Source organism: Lutra lutra, chromosome 7 (genome assembly GCF_902655055.1).
Source record: "Lutra lutra chromosome 7, mLutLut1.2, whole genome shotgun sequence".
Lineage (NCBI taxonomy): Eukaryota > Metazoa > Chordata > Mammalia > Carnivora > Mustelidae > Lutra > Lutra lutra.
The window spans coordinates 71,110,931-71,127,702 of record NC_062284.1 but is presented as its reverse complement, the minus strand read 5'-3'; the positions used below and the strand labels follow the sequence as shown (position 1 = coordinate 71,127,702).

Sequence of the window (16,772 nt, the reverse complement as noted above, 5' to 3'; positions counted from 1 at the left end):
CTGCTCATTTATTCAGGTTTTCTTTCCCCAATAACATTTACAATTATGGATCATAGTCATAAAGATGCACAACAGTAACTATTATCTAAAACAAAGACCCAGGGGTGCCTGGGTGGCTCACTTGGTTAAGCATCTGCCTTTGGCTCAGATCATGATCCTAGCATCCTGGGATCGAGCCCCACATTAGGCTCCTGGCTCAGCAGGGAGTCTGCTTCTCCCTCTACATCTCCCCTTGCTCGTGCTCGCTCGCTCATCGCTCTCTCTCTGTATCTTTCTGTCTCAAATAAATAAATAAAATCCTTTAAAAAAATAAAAAATAAAACAAAGACCCATTCCTTCACAGACCTGCCCAGTTATCACAAAGCCACCTGATATTCATTTACCATGGAAAGATGTATCTACTTTTCCAGTATAATTTAGAAAAAATAACAGCTAATTTTGGATAACTAGTAACATGGAAAGTACAACTGATGTAAGTTCAGTATCAGAATAAATGTATCATTCTGGAGTGCTTACAATATTAAAATAGAACTATAAAAGGTACCCATTTTACTTTACCAGGATAAAAGGTACCCATTTTACTTTACCAGGACATCAATAAATCTCATCAGTTTCACATATTCTATTGACGTTTAGTAATACAGGATGGAAATGTAAGGTCTACAATATTGTAATCTGTCATAATGTACAAAGTCCCCAGTGACTGTTAGGATGACTTAGAAACAAGATAAAAGAGCAGATGGCTAGAAATCAGCTCAAGTAAATATCTTTGAGTGAAATTTACAAGCAAGAGAGAATTTGAACTCTGCTTTTAAAAAGCAGACCAGCATTAATCTTTGATTTTAGCTGACATCTAAAACACATAGAATTAAGAGATACAAGGTTTTGTCACTTTGTCTCCAGAAAGTACACACACATGATTACAACTTTTGATATGGAAAGGGTATGAATCAGGTTATTGAGTTGGCTTAGTCTGTCCTTTCAGAATCCCTGACTTGCTGTTCTCAGATAATATTCTTCAGTAAACTTCCCATTGTGTAATTAAATTTTTTCTAGGTTATTTTGTTCATTTGGAATGGGTTCCTTTTGTAAATGACCTAGTTCAAATCTTAGACCACAAATCTTTCCTACTAAATAAAATTAATCTTGTTTCTTCTACATTTTGGTAGTTTAGTGTATTTTCAAAGGATTGATCACATTTTGACAAGATAGTATATATCACAGACCAGCAGAACTGAGACACCTTGGGATCTCTCATCACAAATAACACAGATGACTCATAAACATACAATTTGGCACAAGAACTGAAAATTCTGTCTTTGTGGTATAGAAGTGGTACAGGATTTTTTCATTAAATAATCACTTAAAGATTAGCTCAAAGCCACGTAATCTCTCTCCAATTTGGGCATCAGTGGTAAAAATGTTATCCAACTGCTACATAACAATATTTCACTGTTTAGAAACTATTGAATGGTGGAACCAGGTAAATGTTTTAAGGAATGTATGCCAGTGGTAAATTCATGGTATGACTTCAATTATCATCATATTAACAGGACCATATATATATTTTTTGTATTTGTAATTCACCAAATTAAGATAAACTTCTTTTCATTTTACTTATTGCGTAGTCTCTACAGCAGAGTTATTTGAGGAGTTTTTGTGTGTGATTTTGACCCAACTTAGTTTACCTTAACCTTCCTATTCCATTCTATAATGCCAGAAAAAAATGTATTTTTCTTCTTTATGTTAAACACTATAATTTTTTATAGGTAGCTATATTAATATGGTGACCAACTAAAATAATGAAATTATTAAAATATAACAAATAATAAATTAGTAATAATACTAATGAAATTCCACATAGTTTCCCAATTTGTATCTAAAATTCCTAACTTATGAATGCCCCTATTGGTCTTATATTGCTTAGAAATAGTTGTAAAGTGTAGGCATATACTATAAGGTTTTAAAAATATACATACTGTCTTTATAAATTGATATAGTTACTGTTACCATGTTCTGAAAGCTATTAAAGTTAATAAAGGAATAAAGCTATTAAAGGAAATAAATATAGTCCTTTTTTTTTTAGGATTTTATTTATTTATTTGAGAGAGAGAGCGTGAGAAGGAGGAGGGTCAGACGGAGAAGCAGACTCCCCTGCTGAGCAGGGAGACTGATACGGGACTCCATCCTGGGACTCCAGGATCATGACCTGAGCTAAAGGGAGTTGCTTAACCAACTGACCCACCCAGGCGCCCCTAAATATAGTCTTTATTGTAGTTTTTGCCCCATCAGTTCTCTTAAATGTATTTAGGGGAAGGTAGCAAGGAAAATGGTAATGTGTTGCCTATATCAATGTGATTATAAAGATAGCTATTATTTGGTTATATTCTACTTTTTTTTTCCTGGAACTAGGAAGAAGAGGGGCATTATATACCATAGCTTTTTTTCACATAAACCAGACTGTAAGAGAGAAATTGTTTAAAGCTTCATTACTGCTTTGATTAGGAATGCAGTTTGTTGATAGGCTTTTTTTCATGCTTTAAATGACCATGTGGTAAATCAGATTAGACAAGAACAACCTATGTCCTTTCAGTGACCATTTCCACGAATATTTCCTAATATTAATGTGTTAATTTAATAGTCGGAGGTTGGCACTTGACTCACATAGCAGAGTCTGGCCCTCCTTTATACGTTTGCATGCTTTTTTCACCCTCCAACCCTGGTCTGTCTTACAAATAACAGAGATGTTTGATGGGACAGCCCTGTTTTATATTTACTTCTACTGAAGTTCGACATGTTTTGGCATGTACAATATAAAATGTTGGCATATGAAATGTAGAACATGCAATTATTCTATTTAACTACTTGAAACTGTTACCCCAGTTAAATGAATCAGCCTTCCTTTCTGAAAGCTATCTAAGAATTAAATATCACAATTAACCACCTGTAGTCATTTGGTCATCTTGCCTATCTAGAAATTTTCACATGTGCAATTCTAGCTTTCCTTGTTTTAATTTATGCTTGTTTGCTGTCATTTGGGCTTCTGTAGTGACTAGAACATGCTATATTAAGTAGAAAACTACTTAATATAGAATGGCAGTACTTCTCAAACTTTAATGTACATATGATATCATCTGGGGGATCTTAAAATACAGCTTTGATTTGGTAGGTCTAGGGAGAATCATAAATTGTACATTTCTAAGACGTTCACAGATGAGTCTGTTGATGCTGGTCTGTCTGTATAGTCAGAAATCCATATATTAATTTAACTCACCGACTGAAAAATTAACTTCACTGTTGGCTAAGACTTAGACCCCTTTGCATTCCTGACTTCTTACATGTCCAAAGAACAGTAAACTGATTGCTTCTTCATTTCCATCCTCCCGTGTGATAACAAGGGAATAATCCCATCTTCTCCCTTATTTCCTTTTCAGTCAAGGAGCTTCTTATTTCTGTATTTTATATCTTACTATAAATTTCAAGCAGTGTAGTGTTATATATTATTCATTGCAACATCTCCAGGAAGAACAGTAATCCTTTCTGGACCCTCACTGTTCCATACTCCGAATGTACCTATCGATGGGAATATTTTTGCATACAAGTAAAATTCTAAAATGTTAGTAATTACATGGTTTATTATTTTTAGTCTTTTATTTACATGTGCATCAGTTTGTACTCAATTTGTCTTCTTTTATTTCAAGGGTGTGATTACTTTAGAGTCCCTTGGTAAAAGGGGTTATCGAGTACCTCCTTCAGGAACAATACAAGTGGTATGTGTTTTATAGCCTACAATTGCAATAATCATTCTCTCACATACATATAGAACTTAGCCCTTTCTCCTGCTACTGCTGCTGCAACAACTTTGGTAAGTAACAGTGGGGCTGCAGCTTTCTTTGGAGTTTCCCTGCTCTGCCCCAGGAATGGCCATGTGGGGACCTTCATAAAAGGAAAGCATAACTAATCTAATGAAGGTGAATGCTTTAGAAAAATAGTATATGCCAGTTTACATAACTTGAATAGAGCTATTTTCAGTGTAATTAGAACTAACATTACCAGTGCCTTCAATTTAATATAATTAGCCAGACTGAGATTGACCTATCTCAAAGAAGACCTCAACTATTAGTATTGCTTTGTCAGGAAACCTTGGAAAACAAAATTATATGATCCCTAGTGTAATAATTTCGAAGTTAATCTGCTAAGATGGTTACACAAAGTAGAAATGTAGTCTGACAGATATGAGTGCAGAGAAGGCACCCTCTCTTTTGGTCTAGGTGTTGATCTAGTTTTGGCTCAGGAAAATTCCTCTAGCCCAGAGCAATCATTCATCATTGGTCTTGCATTCTCAGAAGACTTATTTGTTATCAAGGTCAGTTTGTGATTGAGTTCATCTCCAAGTCAGACCCAGGATAATCCTGCAGGCCCAGAAGTCTATTTTCCAAAGCTGGCGCTTACAGACTAAAAAGAATCTAATTGATATTTGTTGGTTATAACTCAATAGAGCTGAAATTTAAAAAGGAAAAAAAAACCTAGCTAAGTTCCTTACACTCAGGATCTGGTCTAATTCAGTAAGCCTTCTTATTGATGTCTTTTGGCCTCAATGTGATCAGTGTTTCACCAGACCACTTTTACTCATCACCATTGTTCAAATACAGCAAGGGGTCTGTACATTTATTTCCTGTCTCACAGGGATGAAACACAGTACTATGTAATACGTATGTGTGCATATAATGCAGTATATACACATATATAAATTTTACCAAGAAAGCATCACTGCATATTAAAGTAATACTTCTATGTTAAATGCATTTCTTGAACTTAAATGAGTGATAATCTTCTTGTTCTCTCACCTCTGGCTATGTAGTTCGTGTGACAGAGTAGGTCACTGGAAAGCTAGCTATCAGTTGTCATAATAATGACCCAGAGGCAGCATATTCATACCTCTTGTTTGAGAACAGCCAACTTTTAAAATGATTAATTTTAAATCTGAAACTTAGGTATGTCTTTCATTCCTTAAATAGTTTAATTATATATAAACATGGTTTGAACTCCTGGCTTGCTAGTTGTTGTGGTTCTTGAATGTATTAGCCTTAATCTTAAGACTCACTAGATTTCAAAAGTTGGATCATAATATTGATATATTTCTCATTTTGATTCAGTGAGTGATGTCCAGTGCCACGGATGAGCTTCTGAAAGCATGGGCACCAAGTTACCTATTGATGTGTTGGTAATTTGGTTAAAGTCAGATCAGCAGCTTGGGATCTTGTTTAAAAATTAGTACTTTAAAAAAAATAATATTCCTTCAATTATTAATAGCCATGTATCAGTTGAATTTAATTCAGTCTTCACTAAGGATATGTATTTTGGTCTATTATGGTATTGGTGATTTTTTAAAAGTTTAGTGTCACTACAGTTTTTGCAATGAATCCAACTGTAAGAACATGAAGTATTATTCATCCTACTTTGTAACTAATAATAATGAACTTTATTTTCTAAACTCAGAAAAATTTCCAAATAAGGAAATTTCTCTTTTTTGAGAACACATTTTTAATTTTATATAACTATATGTACCTAATATACCAAAAAGTCTAGTTTTACCCAGCTATTTTAAATTTTTCTATTTACTCACTATTAAAAATGTAAGGAAAATTAATATTCTGAGTATTTCGCAGTTCACACACTTTAATAAAGCTAATATTTGAAATAAGTGAACTGGAATGTTTTAATCCAGTAAGGGTGTATTGTGCTTACTTTAGTGGAAGCATTTCTTAAAATCTGAACAAAGAGTAAAAGCTATGTATTGTCTAATATGAAATTTGTGACTAAAAATTTTGATTTGTTACAGGATTTTGTATTATTGGGAAATAAAAAATTGAAACTTTTTTTAAAAAATTGAATATTACTTCATAAACTTTTAAGATGTTATTAACTTTAGTTTCCAAAACTGAATTATATCCACTGGAATTAACTTATTAAAAAACTATTTTATTATTGGCACAATCATTTTGCATCAAATCAACAAACCACTTTTTAAAGAATAATTTTTATGTTGTTTCTTCAGACCTTATTTAATCCTAATAAGACTGTGGTGAAGATGTTTGTTGTGATATATGACTTACGAGATATGCCAGCCAATCATCAGACATTCCTTCGACAAAGAACTTTTTCTGTACCTGTTAAACAAGAAATGAAGAGAACTGTTAATAAAGAAAACATCCGACATGCAGAAGAACGGTTATTACGCTACCTCATACATCTGAGGTAATGTTTCAAATATATATGAAAGCACGTTACTAAAGAAGAACTTCAAAATTTTAGTTTAACACCTGTCACTCTGACTAGACCAGTGTCCTTTGGAATTTGCTTAATTTGGAAACTTTTCATATGCCAAGATGCAGAAAACACATAGGGTATCTTCCTGCAGTCATTGTTACTTGTTGAATTAGGAGAGTTTTCATTTATAGCAATGTAATGTAAAATATTTTATATCAAAACAAATGATCACCTATCTGGGGCAGTGAAACACATTTTTGAAACCAATAGAATTATTATATGAACTGCACATGCAGCTCTATATTTCCTAGTAGCCACATTAAAAAAAGTAGTAAGAGAGAGGAAATATGAATGTGTTTTATTTAACTCAACATACCCAAGTGTTATAAACCCACATAGGGGCGCCTGGGTGGCTCAGTGGGTTAAGTCTCTGCCTTCGTTTTGGTCATGATCTCAGGGTCCTGGGATCGAGTCCCAAATCAGGCTCTCTGCTCAGCAGGGAGCCTGCTTGCTTCCTTCTCTCTGCCTGCCTCTCTGCCTGCTTGTGATCTCTCTCTCTCTGTCGGATAAATAAATAAAATCTTTTTAAAAAATTATGAATGAGGTATTTTTACATCCTTTTGTAAGTGTTTGAAATCAAATAGAGATTGATAGGAACAGCACAACTCAATGTGAAGTAGCCACATTTCAGGTGCTCAGTAGCCACATGTGGTTAGTGGCTACTGTATTGGGCAGGGAACGTTTTTAACTTTCATTCATTCATTTAACAAGTATTTATGTGTCAGGTATGCTCCTGGGCACTAGGGAAACAACAGCGTGAAAATCTCTGTTCTCAAAAAGAGTTTATATTGTAGTAATTCCATCAGAAGTACCTTTTCCTCTGACTTTTGCTACCCAGGTCACAGCACTAGGTTGTGAGAAGCTGTTTGCCCTTGAGGTCCAAGTTGCCAGTATTCTGGGACTAGGTTTTCTGCCCTTAAATTCTGGAGTGTAGCTGTCAGGCAATGAGCAAATCTATTGGTTAACAGAGAGCTGAATAGCCTTCCCCCACCCCAAGATTTTATTTGTTTGACAGCACAAGCAGGGAGAGCAGTACGCAAAGGGAGAGGGAGAAGCTCTCTTAGCAGAGACCCCAACATGGGGCTGGATCCCAGGACCCTGGAATCATGACCTGAGCCAAAGGCCGATGCTTAACTGACTGAGCCACCCAGTTGCCCCTGAATAACCTTTTGTTTATAGCTCTGTTCTTAGTAATTTTCTGACGCTGTTCATAGTAAGTTGTCAGTCACATCAGCGAGAGTAATTCATTTTAGCCTAACTCCTTGCTCCAGAAGTTGCTCTTCCTGAGAAGGAGGCACCTCTCATCCAGGGCCCAGGCAGAAGACTTTAATCTGCTATTGATGGGGACCACCAGCTATCTTTCAATAGATCTACCTTGTGGTGGTCTAGAATGAATAAAGAGTTGTCCACTCAAGTCTCATACTTGAAAAAGTCTAGTACTGCTTAAATGGTACTTTTGCCTTGGGGTCTTCTGCCTGGTGTTCTGAATCCTGGGGACATGTTAAACTGGCTCAGTGTTTGTTTTTGGGGGAGAGGTGTGGTTTTTCTTTTTTTAAGATTTTATTTACTTATTCGACAGAGAGAGATCACAAGTAGGCAGAGATGCAGGCAGAGAGAGAGGAGGAAGCAGGCTCCCCACTGAGCAGAGAGCCTGATGCGGGGCTCGATCCTAGGACCCTGAGATCATGACCTGAGACGAAGGCAGAGGCTTAACCCACAGAGCCACCCAGGCACCCCTGTGTTGTTTTTTTCTTTTAAGATTTTATTTATTTGGCAGACAGAGATCACAAGTAGCCAGAGAGGCAGGCAGAGAGAGAGAGAGAGGGAAGCAGGCTCCCTCCTGAGCAGAGATCCTGATATGGGGTTTGATCCCAGGACCCTAAGATCATGACCCAAGCTGAAGGTAGAAGCTCAACCCCCTGAGCCACCCAGGTGCCTCTGGCTCAATGTTTTTAAACCCAACTCTACACTACCTGTTATGAGCCTGATGGGAAGTGTTATAGATTGTGGAATAAAAATCTGAAAACAGACTTGGAAGACTTTAAAAAGAGAAATGGTATGAAATAGCAGACTGTAAGAATAGCTCTCCGCCCAATCTAGGATAAGATTCAACTCTCTACACTTCCATTTGATACCATTCCTCTTGAAGTTTCACCACCATAGCACTACCTAAGCAGCATTCACTAAAGTAAACATAAACCACCCCAGCCTTTATAATCCCCACATGGTGATCAGATACTTTAAATGCTGTAAAGAAACCTCTTTGGGAAGTATACCACATATGTATGAGTATGTTCTACTTGCTAAAGGTCTCAGTTTGCTCCTTCAGATTAAGAAGGTAAAAAAACTTCAGGCAGAATGGAAGAGTAAGCTGACATTTGACTCACATACAACTGACCACCAGATGTTTCAGCTAATTTAGGAGTAAAAATCAGAAATCCATAGAGTATTTCTGCTATGCAAAGGGAAAATGAGAGAGATTAGCACTAAAGAGTATGTTTGTATGCTTGACTAGCTTCCAGACAAGTTTATAGGACAAAAAAGACTCCAGCCCCTGTATTATGTCATAGACATTAGCAGGGTATCGACACAGTTCCATACACAGTTGTGATACCATTTTCATTTCACTGCAAACTTCTGTCTTTTTAATGATTGTTAGGCTTTATTTAGCTACTAGCCATTACTAATGATAGCAATAATTCCGCAATACTTGATTAGTTTCTGTTGTGACTTTTCAAGTTTGGAATCCTTTTTAATGTACTCAAAATTGGGAGAGGGCAAGTTATGTGAAATGGATGTGACTAGAAGATGCTAGAACTGCAAAGCCCAAATGTCGTGTGATTGACTAATGTGAACTGAAACTTGACACTGTAGGTGAGGGAAGGTGCATGTGTTACGGTGTCAGGGATGAAAGTAGGATGGTATGGGAAACAAGCTTTACAGAAAGAAGCGCCTCTGATCATAGGAGGAAAGGGAGTGTCGATTGTTCAGGTAGTGAATAATAAGGGAGAGACAACTTAACTAGCAGCACAAACTTTGGCAATAGGAGACTAAATAAATATCTTGTTAAAGAGTCATTCTTAATATTGTAGCAAGACTAATTCTTCCTGCTTTCAAAATTTAAATCCTCAAGTTTGTTTGTTTTAAAAACTCAGTGCCTGCAATGTTGCATTTTTCTGTTTGCTTGTCTGTATAGGTTCCAGAGTTCTAAATCTGGAAAGATCTACCTCCATAGAGATGTACGGCTCCTGTTCTCAAGAAAGTCAATGGAAGTTGATAGCGGTGCTGCGTATGAACTCAAATCTTACACTGAATCGCCAACAAACCCTCAGTTTTCACCAAGATGTTGATAAGGAGTGACAATTTAAAGTATTCGCTCAGTACCCAAGTTGGAAAGTAAAAATTAGTGTAGAACGGAGTGTACCAATTAACAACCAGGAGAGTGGATCCTCTCCTGTTATCCTGGACCAGTTTTTATTAAAGGATTCCTGGAATGAGATCCACATATTCCAAGTAGACTGGAAACACTCATGTCCTAATAATCCTTTTTGTACTGTTGAAACCACTTCATTGGACATGTTGCAATAGCAAACCACCCCCCCCCCAGTTAGATTAGTGTTGACACATTTTATTTTTCAGTTATTTAATATTTAATGTTTTCCTTAATACTCAAGTGATGTTTGTCTCTAGTGTTCTAATGTAGCACAAATCATATGTAAAATCATACTATGTATTTTTGACATTAATGTTGAAATCCAAAATATATGCACAAATCTTTAATTTTGTGTGATGTGTTTTAAGTACTATTCATTTAATTTATTGAAAATGAGAATGAAATGTTGAGCTTCTTTAACGCACTATGCAAGCATGTGTACATTTTATATCTCTCAGCTCTAGTTTTTACCCCATCCAGGTTGCTGTAGTCCTTTAACATGCTGTTTTGGCAGTGCAATGTGGACTAAGCTGCTTCACATTCCCTTTGCAAGTTCAAATCATTATGCCCATTCATACTCCTTCTAGAACTCCTTATCCCTAAAACAGTTCTATTTTTCCTTAATTACTACTACAGAGGCTTTACATTAAATTGCTGTCCCATGCTAGATAACTTTTGCAAATTGTTAAAAAGAATATGTACTTTGAAAGTAAATTTAGTATTTATATTGTAAATATATGCAAAAAACAAAGAAATGTGTATTTGGCTTTTATTTTTAGATGAGACATTCATGTGATTGAGTGATTTCTGGTAGCCATCAGACAGTTTCCATTCTAGCTTTATAGCAGACAAGAGGAGAGGGAAGTTGTCTTGAGCTTCTTCCCCAAGGAAATTTACCACTTTTAAAAAAGTTTTTATTTATTTTGGAGAGAGAATAAGCAGGGAGGAAGGGGAGAAGGGAGGGCAGACCCCCTGCTGAGCAGGAAGCCCAATATTGCTCTGTCCCAGTACACTGAGATCATGGCCTGAGCCAAAGGCAGATGCTTAACCGACTAAACCACCCAGGCGCCCCCAAATTTATCACTTTCTTGCTCAGGGTCACAATGGAAGGAAGGCATTTGGCAACTAGGAAAACTCCTAAGCAAGGGAACTTGGCTGAATGCAGCAAAAGCCCTCCCTCCATCCCCCTTAGAAAAGTGGTTTTAGATGTTTGTGCACTGACAGTGGACAATAGGAGATCAGACAACAAGGCACAGATAAAATACCAACAGGGCACCTGGGTGGCTCAGTTGGTTAAGCATCTGCCTATTGGTTTCAACACTGTTCATGATTTCATGAGGCTTAGGTCAGGATCTTATGGGTTGAGAGATTGAGCCCCTCATTGGGCCCTGTGCTCAGCAGGGAGTCTGAAGATTCTCTCCCTCTGCGTCTCCCCCCCCACACATGCGCACACATGCTCACTCACTTTCAAATAAATCTTTAAAATAAAATACCAGCTAAGAGAAAAGGCTATTGGTATTCCATAAAGCTTAAAAAAAAAAAAATGTTGTCAATGGCACAAATTTGTGAAGATTTATTCTTAGTTTTCAGACCATGGAAGCAACATGGAATTAGGACCCAGAACATTTGGATTGTAGTCCCAGCTCTAATAGTATCTAATAGGACTGACTCCAGGAATTCTCTAAACTTTTTCTGGATCTGTGTTATTGAGAAAATGGGGTGAGAATATTGATAATATGCCTGCTTATATTCTGTCATCTGATTGTTGGAATCAGTATTCTAATATATGCATCTTGATTTCTTACACATTGACCTAATATTGGTAATTCTATATAAAACCTGGAAAAAACACCAAGCATTTAAACCATCAAAATACCTTTTTAAAATTATTATTGTTTCTTTGACCTCTCCAGTAATTCAAAAATTAGTGATGTATGTTGTATGCAGGTGTCTTTTTACGTGGATACCTCACTGTAACCTTTCTAGGATTATTTCTAATAACATGGTTTTCCATGTTTCTGAGCATTTTTTTCCTTTTGTAAGATTTATTTGAGAGTGTGTGAGTGTGTGTGTGTGTGTGCGCATGCGCGCACGTGCAAGAGGGGAAGAACCAGAGGAAAAAGGGAAAAGCAGGCTCCCCGCTGAGAAGGGAGCCCCATGTGAGGCTCAATCCCAGGACCCTGGGATCATGACCTGAGCCAAAGGCAGATGCTTGATCAGCTGAGTCACTCGGGTTCCCCTTTATGGGCATTTTAAAGAAAATTTTAAGATGACTGAAACATCTGGGTGCATCCTGTGCTCTTGCTGCAAGTTTGTGCAAGGGAAACGTACTGAAATTGTGTCCCTCTTTTTAGGGCCTCTTATGCCTACATTGTTTTTTCCAATTGAGATATGGTCGCCCAGCACCTGTCTGCTCTCACTTGCCCTGGCACTATGTCTAACATAATAGTTGTTTTCCCCCGCTTCTGTCACAAGCCAAGACTTGACCACACTTTCCTGCTTCTTCCTCTCCCTCTGACACTTTCCCACCCAACTCCTAACCCTTATCCCCAACTTCTGCTCTCTCTCAAATAAAAATCTTAAAAAAATAAATAAAAAATAAAAAGATTCCCTCCTGCCATTTTCCCCCACCAGGACTTTGTCATTCCCAGAACAAAAGGAAAACCTTTCTCTTTCAAGGCTTCATTCTAAGGATTCCCACTCTTTGCTAATTAGTTTTGTGAATGAAGCAGTGACTCTTTTTCAAACTTAAAAGATTCATGCAATACATATTATCATATTTTTTCACACTACTTAAATATGTAAAATAACTATGTAAGTCCCTTTCTCTGTTCACCCTTTCAGCTATAACTTTATAGAGGTGGTCACTGTGAAATCTTGATATTTGACACTCCTTATGGTCTACTAGACCTAGGAATACAGTGTCAGTCTAGATGGGAAGAAGGCTTTTCATCATGGTAGGAATTCATTCTCAATTCCTAAAATTATATATGCATTGGAATTGGCCCATTCTACTCCATCATGGATTATCTATGAGAAAGATATCCTCTCTAAAAATTTTTATTGTAGTAGTTTGTGAGATATATGTTTTAAACTTGGACCCTGGGAGGAGGAAGAGAACATATGAATGCCTACTATGAATGTACCAGTCAATGTAAACAATTTATATGTTATTTAATACTTAAAGCCATACTGCAGAGAGTATAAATCTATTCTATAATGAAAGAAAAGGAAGCTTGAAGAGCTTGCCCAAGGTCTCACTGTCAGAAGACTCAGGATTCAAATCTGAGTTAAAGCTTAAGTCTTTTCCGTTCTATCTGGATTCAAATCTGAGTTAAAGCTTAAGTCTTTTCCGTTCTACTACACTGGAATTTTGCCTCTTTCTTCATTCTTTTTCCACTAAAAATTACGGTCTGGCATAAAATATATGTTCATCAGGGCACCTGAGTGGCTCAGTGGGTTAGGGCCTCTGCCTTCGGCTTGGGTCATGATCCCAGGGTCCTGGTATCGAGCCCCACATCGGGCTCTCTGCTCAGCAGGGAGCCTGCTTTCTCCTCTCTCTCTCTCTCTCTCTCTCTCTCTCTCTCTGCCTGCCTCTCTGCCTGCCTCTCTGCCTACTTGTGATCTCTATCTGTCACAAATAAAATCTTTAAAAAAATAAAATAAAATATACTTTCATCAATATTCTTGGCAATAAAGTTTATAAGTTGTGCGTGATGAGTGAGATATATAAGGCAATGCCTATTGATCATTAGGGAAAAAAAGACTTAAAAAAGATTTGGGACTCCTGGGTGGCTCAGTCATTAAGCATCTGCCTTTGGCTCAGGTCGTGATATTAGGGTCCTGGGATCGCGCTTTGCATTGGGCTTCCCGCTCGGCAGGAAGCCTGCTTCTCCATCTCCCACTCCCCCTGCTTGTGTTCCTTCTCTTGCTGTCTCTCTCTGTCAAATAAATAAATAAAATCTTTTTTAAAAAAGGACTTTAGGAAGAAATGTCCTAAAGCTACTCAGAGGCCATTCAACTTAGTATACAGTCAGAAAGCATGCAAATAAAGTTGAGGGAAATTTTAGAAACACATTGTGGTAAATATTTTAAGAGATTTTATTTTTGAGAGAGAGCAGGTTGGGGAGTTGGAGGAGTAGAGGGAAAGGGAGAGAGAATCTCAAGCAGCCTCCATGCTGAGTGAGCAGTGGAGAGCCCGATGTGGGGCTCAATCCCACAACCCCAAAATCAAGAGTCAGATGCCCAAACAACTGAGCCACCCAGGCACCTCATTTTTAGAAATTTTAAAGGTTTAAAGTTTGTGGTGTCTCTTCCAGACCCCACCATTCATCATTCTTTTCAACTCATTCAAAATTTTCCTGTTTGTACTTTTAATTCATATAAAGAACTGTCATCTTAGTCCTTAGAGAAGTGGCATCCACCAATTTCTAGGTTTCATTTCTGACACTGAAGTTTTTGAAACTGCTCTCTTTACAGTTAACTGACCTTACTCAGGTAATGTTTGTTCCCTGGGATTAGCTCACAGAAGTCACCATTTATATTCAGGGTTTTGGCTTTCTTTATCTCACTTGGCTTCCTGAGTTGATCTTCCAGACTCTTCCTCTATCTTCCTATCATAAATGTATTCTGTTCTTGGGGTGCCTGGCTGGCTCAATCGGTGGAGTGTGCAACTCTTGATATTGGGGTTGTGAGTTTGAGCCCCACATTGGGTATAGAGATTACTTAAAAATAAATTTTTTTTATTTTATTTTTTTATTATTTTTTTTAAAGAATATTTACTTATTTATTTGACAGACAGAAATCACAAGTAGGCAGAGAGGCAGGCAGAGAGAGAGGAGGAAGCAGGCTCCCCACTGAGCAGAGAGCCCGATGTGGGGCTCGATCCCAGGACCCTGGGATCATGACTTGAGCCGAAGGCAGAGGCTTTAACCCACTGAGCCACCCAGGTGCCCAAAAATAAAATATTTTTAAAAAGTAAGCTGGTGCCGCTGCCACTGCAACTAAGATGGCCAGGAGACTCAGTCTTCCTCAGTGATGCTTGGATCAGGGGGCCAGTGCTGGTTGCGTCCTTCACCATGGCAGGGGGGCACACTACAATTCTGCCCACCCTCAGCCCCTTCACCAAAAACAACACCATGATCAACCAGGCCACACCCTACAACTATCCAGTGCCCCTCCAAGATGATGGGGACATACCTGACATGCCCAGGTCTCTAGCTTGGAATGGCTGAGGAAATTGTGAGCACCTCTGGTGGCGTGGAGAAGGCTCCTTCCCCTGTGGACAATACAAAAGTGAAAAGCTACTCCAGAGGGACAAATGTATTCTGTTCTTGATACTTGCTACAATATCAGCAATGATGCAGGTGGATTTCCTCTTTCAGCTGCTTGAGGAATGGTTGGGGTGGGATATTATCTCCTTTACTCCTACAAACTCTTGAGCTAGGGCACCTACACCTCTAAAAGACCACTGATCTTTTTTAAGCTTTTATACACCTACCAAGTTTCAAGCCTGAAAAGTCTTGTGCATGTGTGGATCAGAATCACCAGGGGGAGCTTTGGTTAAACAAAAATACTTGAACCCTGGAGCGCCTGGGTGGCTCAGTGGGTTAAAGCCTCTGCCTTCAGCTCAGGTCATGATCCTGGGGTCCTGGGATAGAGCCCCGCATCGGGCTCTCTGCTCCGCGGGGAGCCTGCTTCCTCCTCTCTCTGCATGCCTCTCTGCCTACTTGTGATCTCTGTCTGTCAAATAAATAAATAAAATCTTAAAAAAAAAAAAAAAGAAAAATACTTGAACCTTGCCGCATACCTAACAAAAAATCTGTTAATAGTGTTTCTCAGTGATTCTAGTCCCTGTGGCTAATTTAATTAAAATTAAATAAAATTCAAAATTCAGTTTCTCAGTTGCCCTATTCACGTCTCAAATGATTGGTAGTCAAATTAGAGTCATTGTTTTTTGTTTTTTGTATTTTTTAGATGGGGGGTAGTGGCAGAGGGAGAGAGAATCTTAAGTAGGCATCATGAGCTGAGCAGAAATCAAGAATTGAACACTTGGGGCACCTGGGTGGTACAGTCAATTAAACATCTGCCTTCAGCTCAGGTCATGATCCCAGAGTCCCAGGACTGAGTCCATCCAGGGCTTAAGCCCTGCCTGGGGCTCCCTGCTCAATGGAGAGTCTGCTTCTCCCTCCGCCCCTCAGCCTGCACAATGCATGCTCTCTCTCTCTCAAGTAAACAAACAAAAAAAAAAGGGGGGGGGGGAGTCAGACAACTTAACCTCCTGAGCCACCGAGGCGCCCCTGTTCCTTGTTTTTTGTTTTTGTTTTTATTTTTATTTTATTTTTTTTTTTAAAGATTTTATTTATTTGACAGAGAGATCACAAGCAGGCAGAGAGAGAGGAGGAAGCAGGCTCCCTGCTGAGCAGAGAGCCTGATGCGGGGCTCGATCCCAGGACTCTGAGATCATGACCTGAGCCGAAGGCAGCGGCTTAACCCACTGAGCCACCCAGGCGCCCCTTGTTTTTGTTTTTAATGTATGCTCTATGCCCAGCATGGAGCCCAACACAGGGCTTGAACTCAAGACCATGAGATCAAGATCTGAGCTGAGATCAAGAGTTGGAGGCTCAACCAACTGAAACACCCAGGTGCTCCTGACTAGTGACAATTGTCACTAGTATTGGGTAGCACAGATACAGAGTTATTTCCATCATCATAGAAAGGACAGCACTGGCCTGGAATATATAGATAGCACCTGGAACATATAGAAGTAGAAGTGATCTGGAGAGTGTAAAACTTGAAAAAGAAGGGGATCCAAGGACAGAATTGTTAGAATCCTCCAATTAAGAGAAAGGTAAAGACTCAATAAAGGAGATTAAGAAGGAATGGCCAGAGAAGTAGAAGAGAATAAGAGAGTAGTATCCTAGAGGTCGTTGTTGATCAGAGTGTGATTTTAAACATTAAGGTACATGGTTAAGGATCCCAAAGAGTGATACCTGGGGGGGGGGGGGGG

The 16,772-nt window shown here is 38.4% G+C and overlaps 1 protein-coding gene across 7 annotated transcripts in view; it reads left to right on the top strand.

Annotated features, from left to right (window-relative positions):
* ATOSA (atos homolog A) overlaps positions 1 to 10,115 on the top strand; it is a 95,570-nt gene extending 85,455 nt beyond the window's left edge. For 6 of the 7 annotated variants that reach the window (XM_047735886.1, XM_047735884.1, XM_047735883.1 and 3 more), the window contains 3 exons: positions 3,702 to 3,770; positions 6,059 to 6,258; positions 9,527 to 10,115. In XM_047735886.1, the coding sequence (XP_047591842.1) occupies positions 3,702 to 3,770; positions 6,059 to 6,258; positions 9,527 to 9,680 (423 nt within the window). In that variant the 3' untranslated portion in view covers positions 9,681 to 10,115. Of the gene's footprint in view, positions 1 to 3,701; positions 3,866 to 6,058; positions 6,259 to 9,526 lie in introns of those variants that run through there. The other variant, XR_007128521.1, reaches the window with a different exon arrangement.
* The last annotated feature ends 6,657 nt before the right edge of the window (positions 10,116 to 16,772 follow it).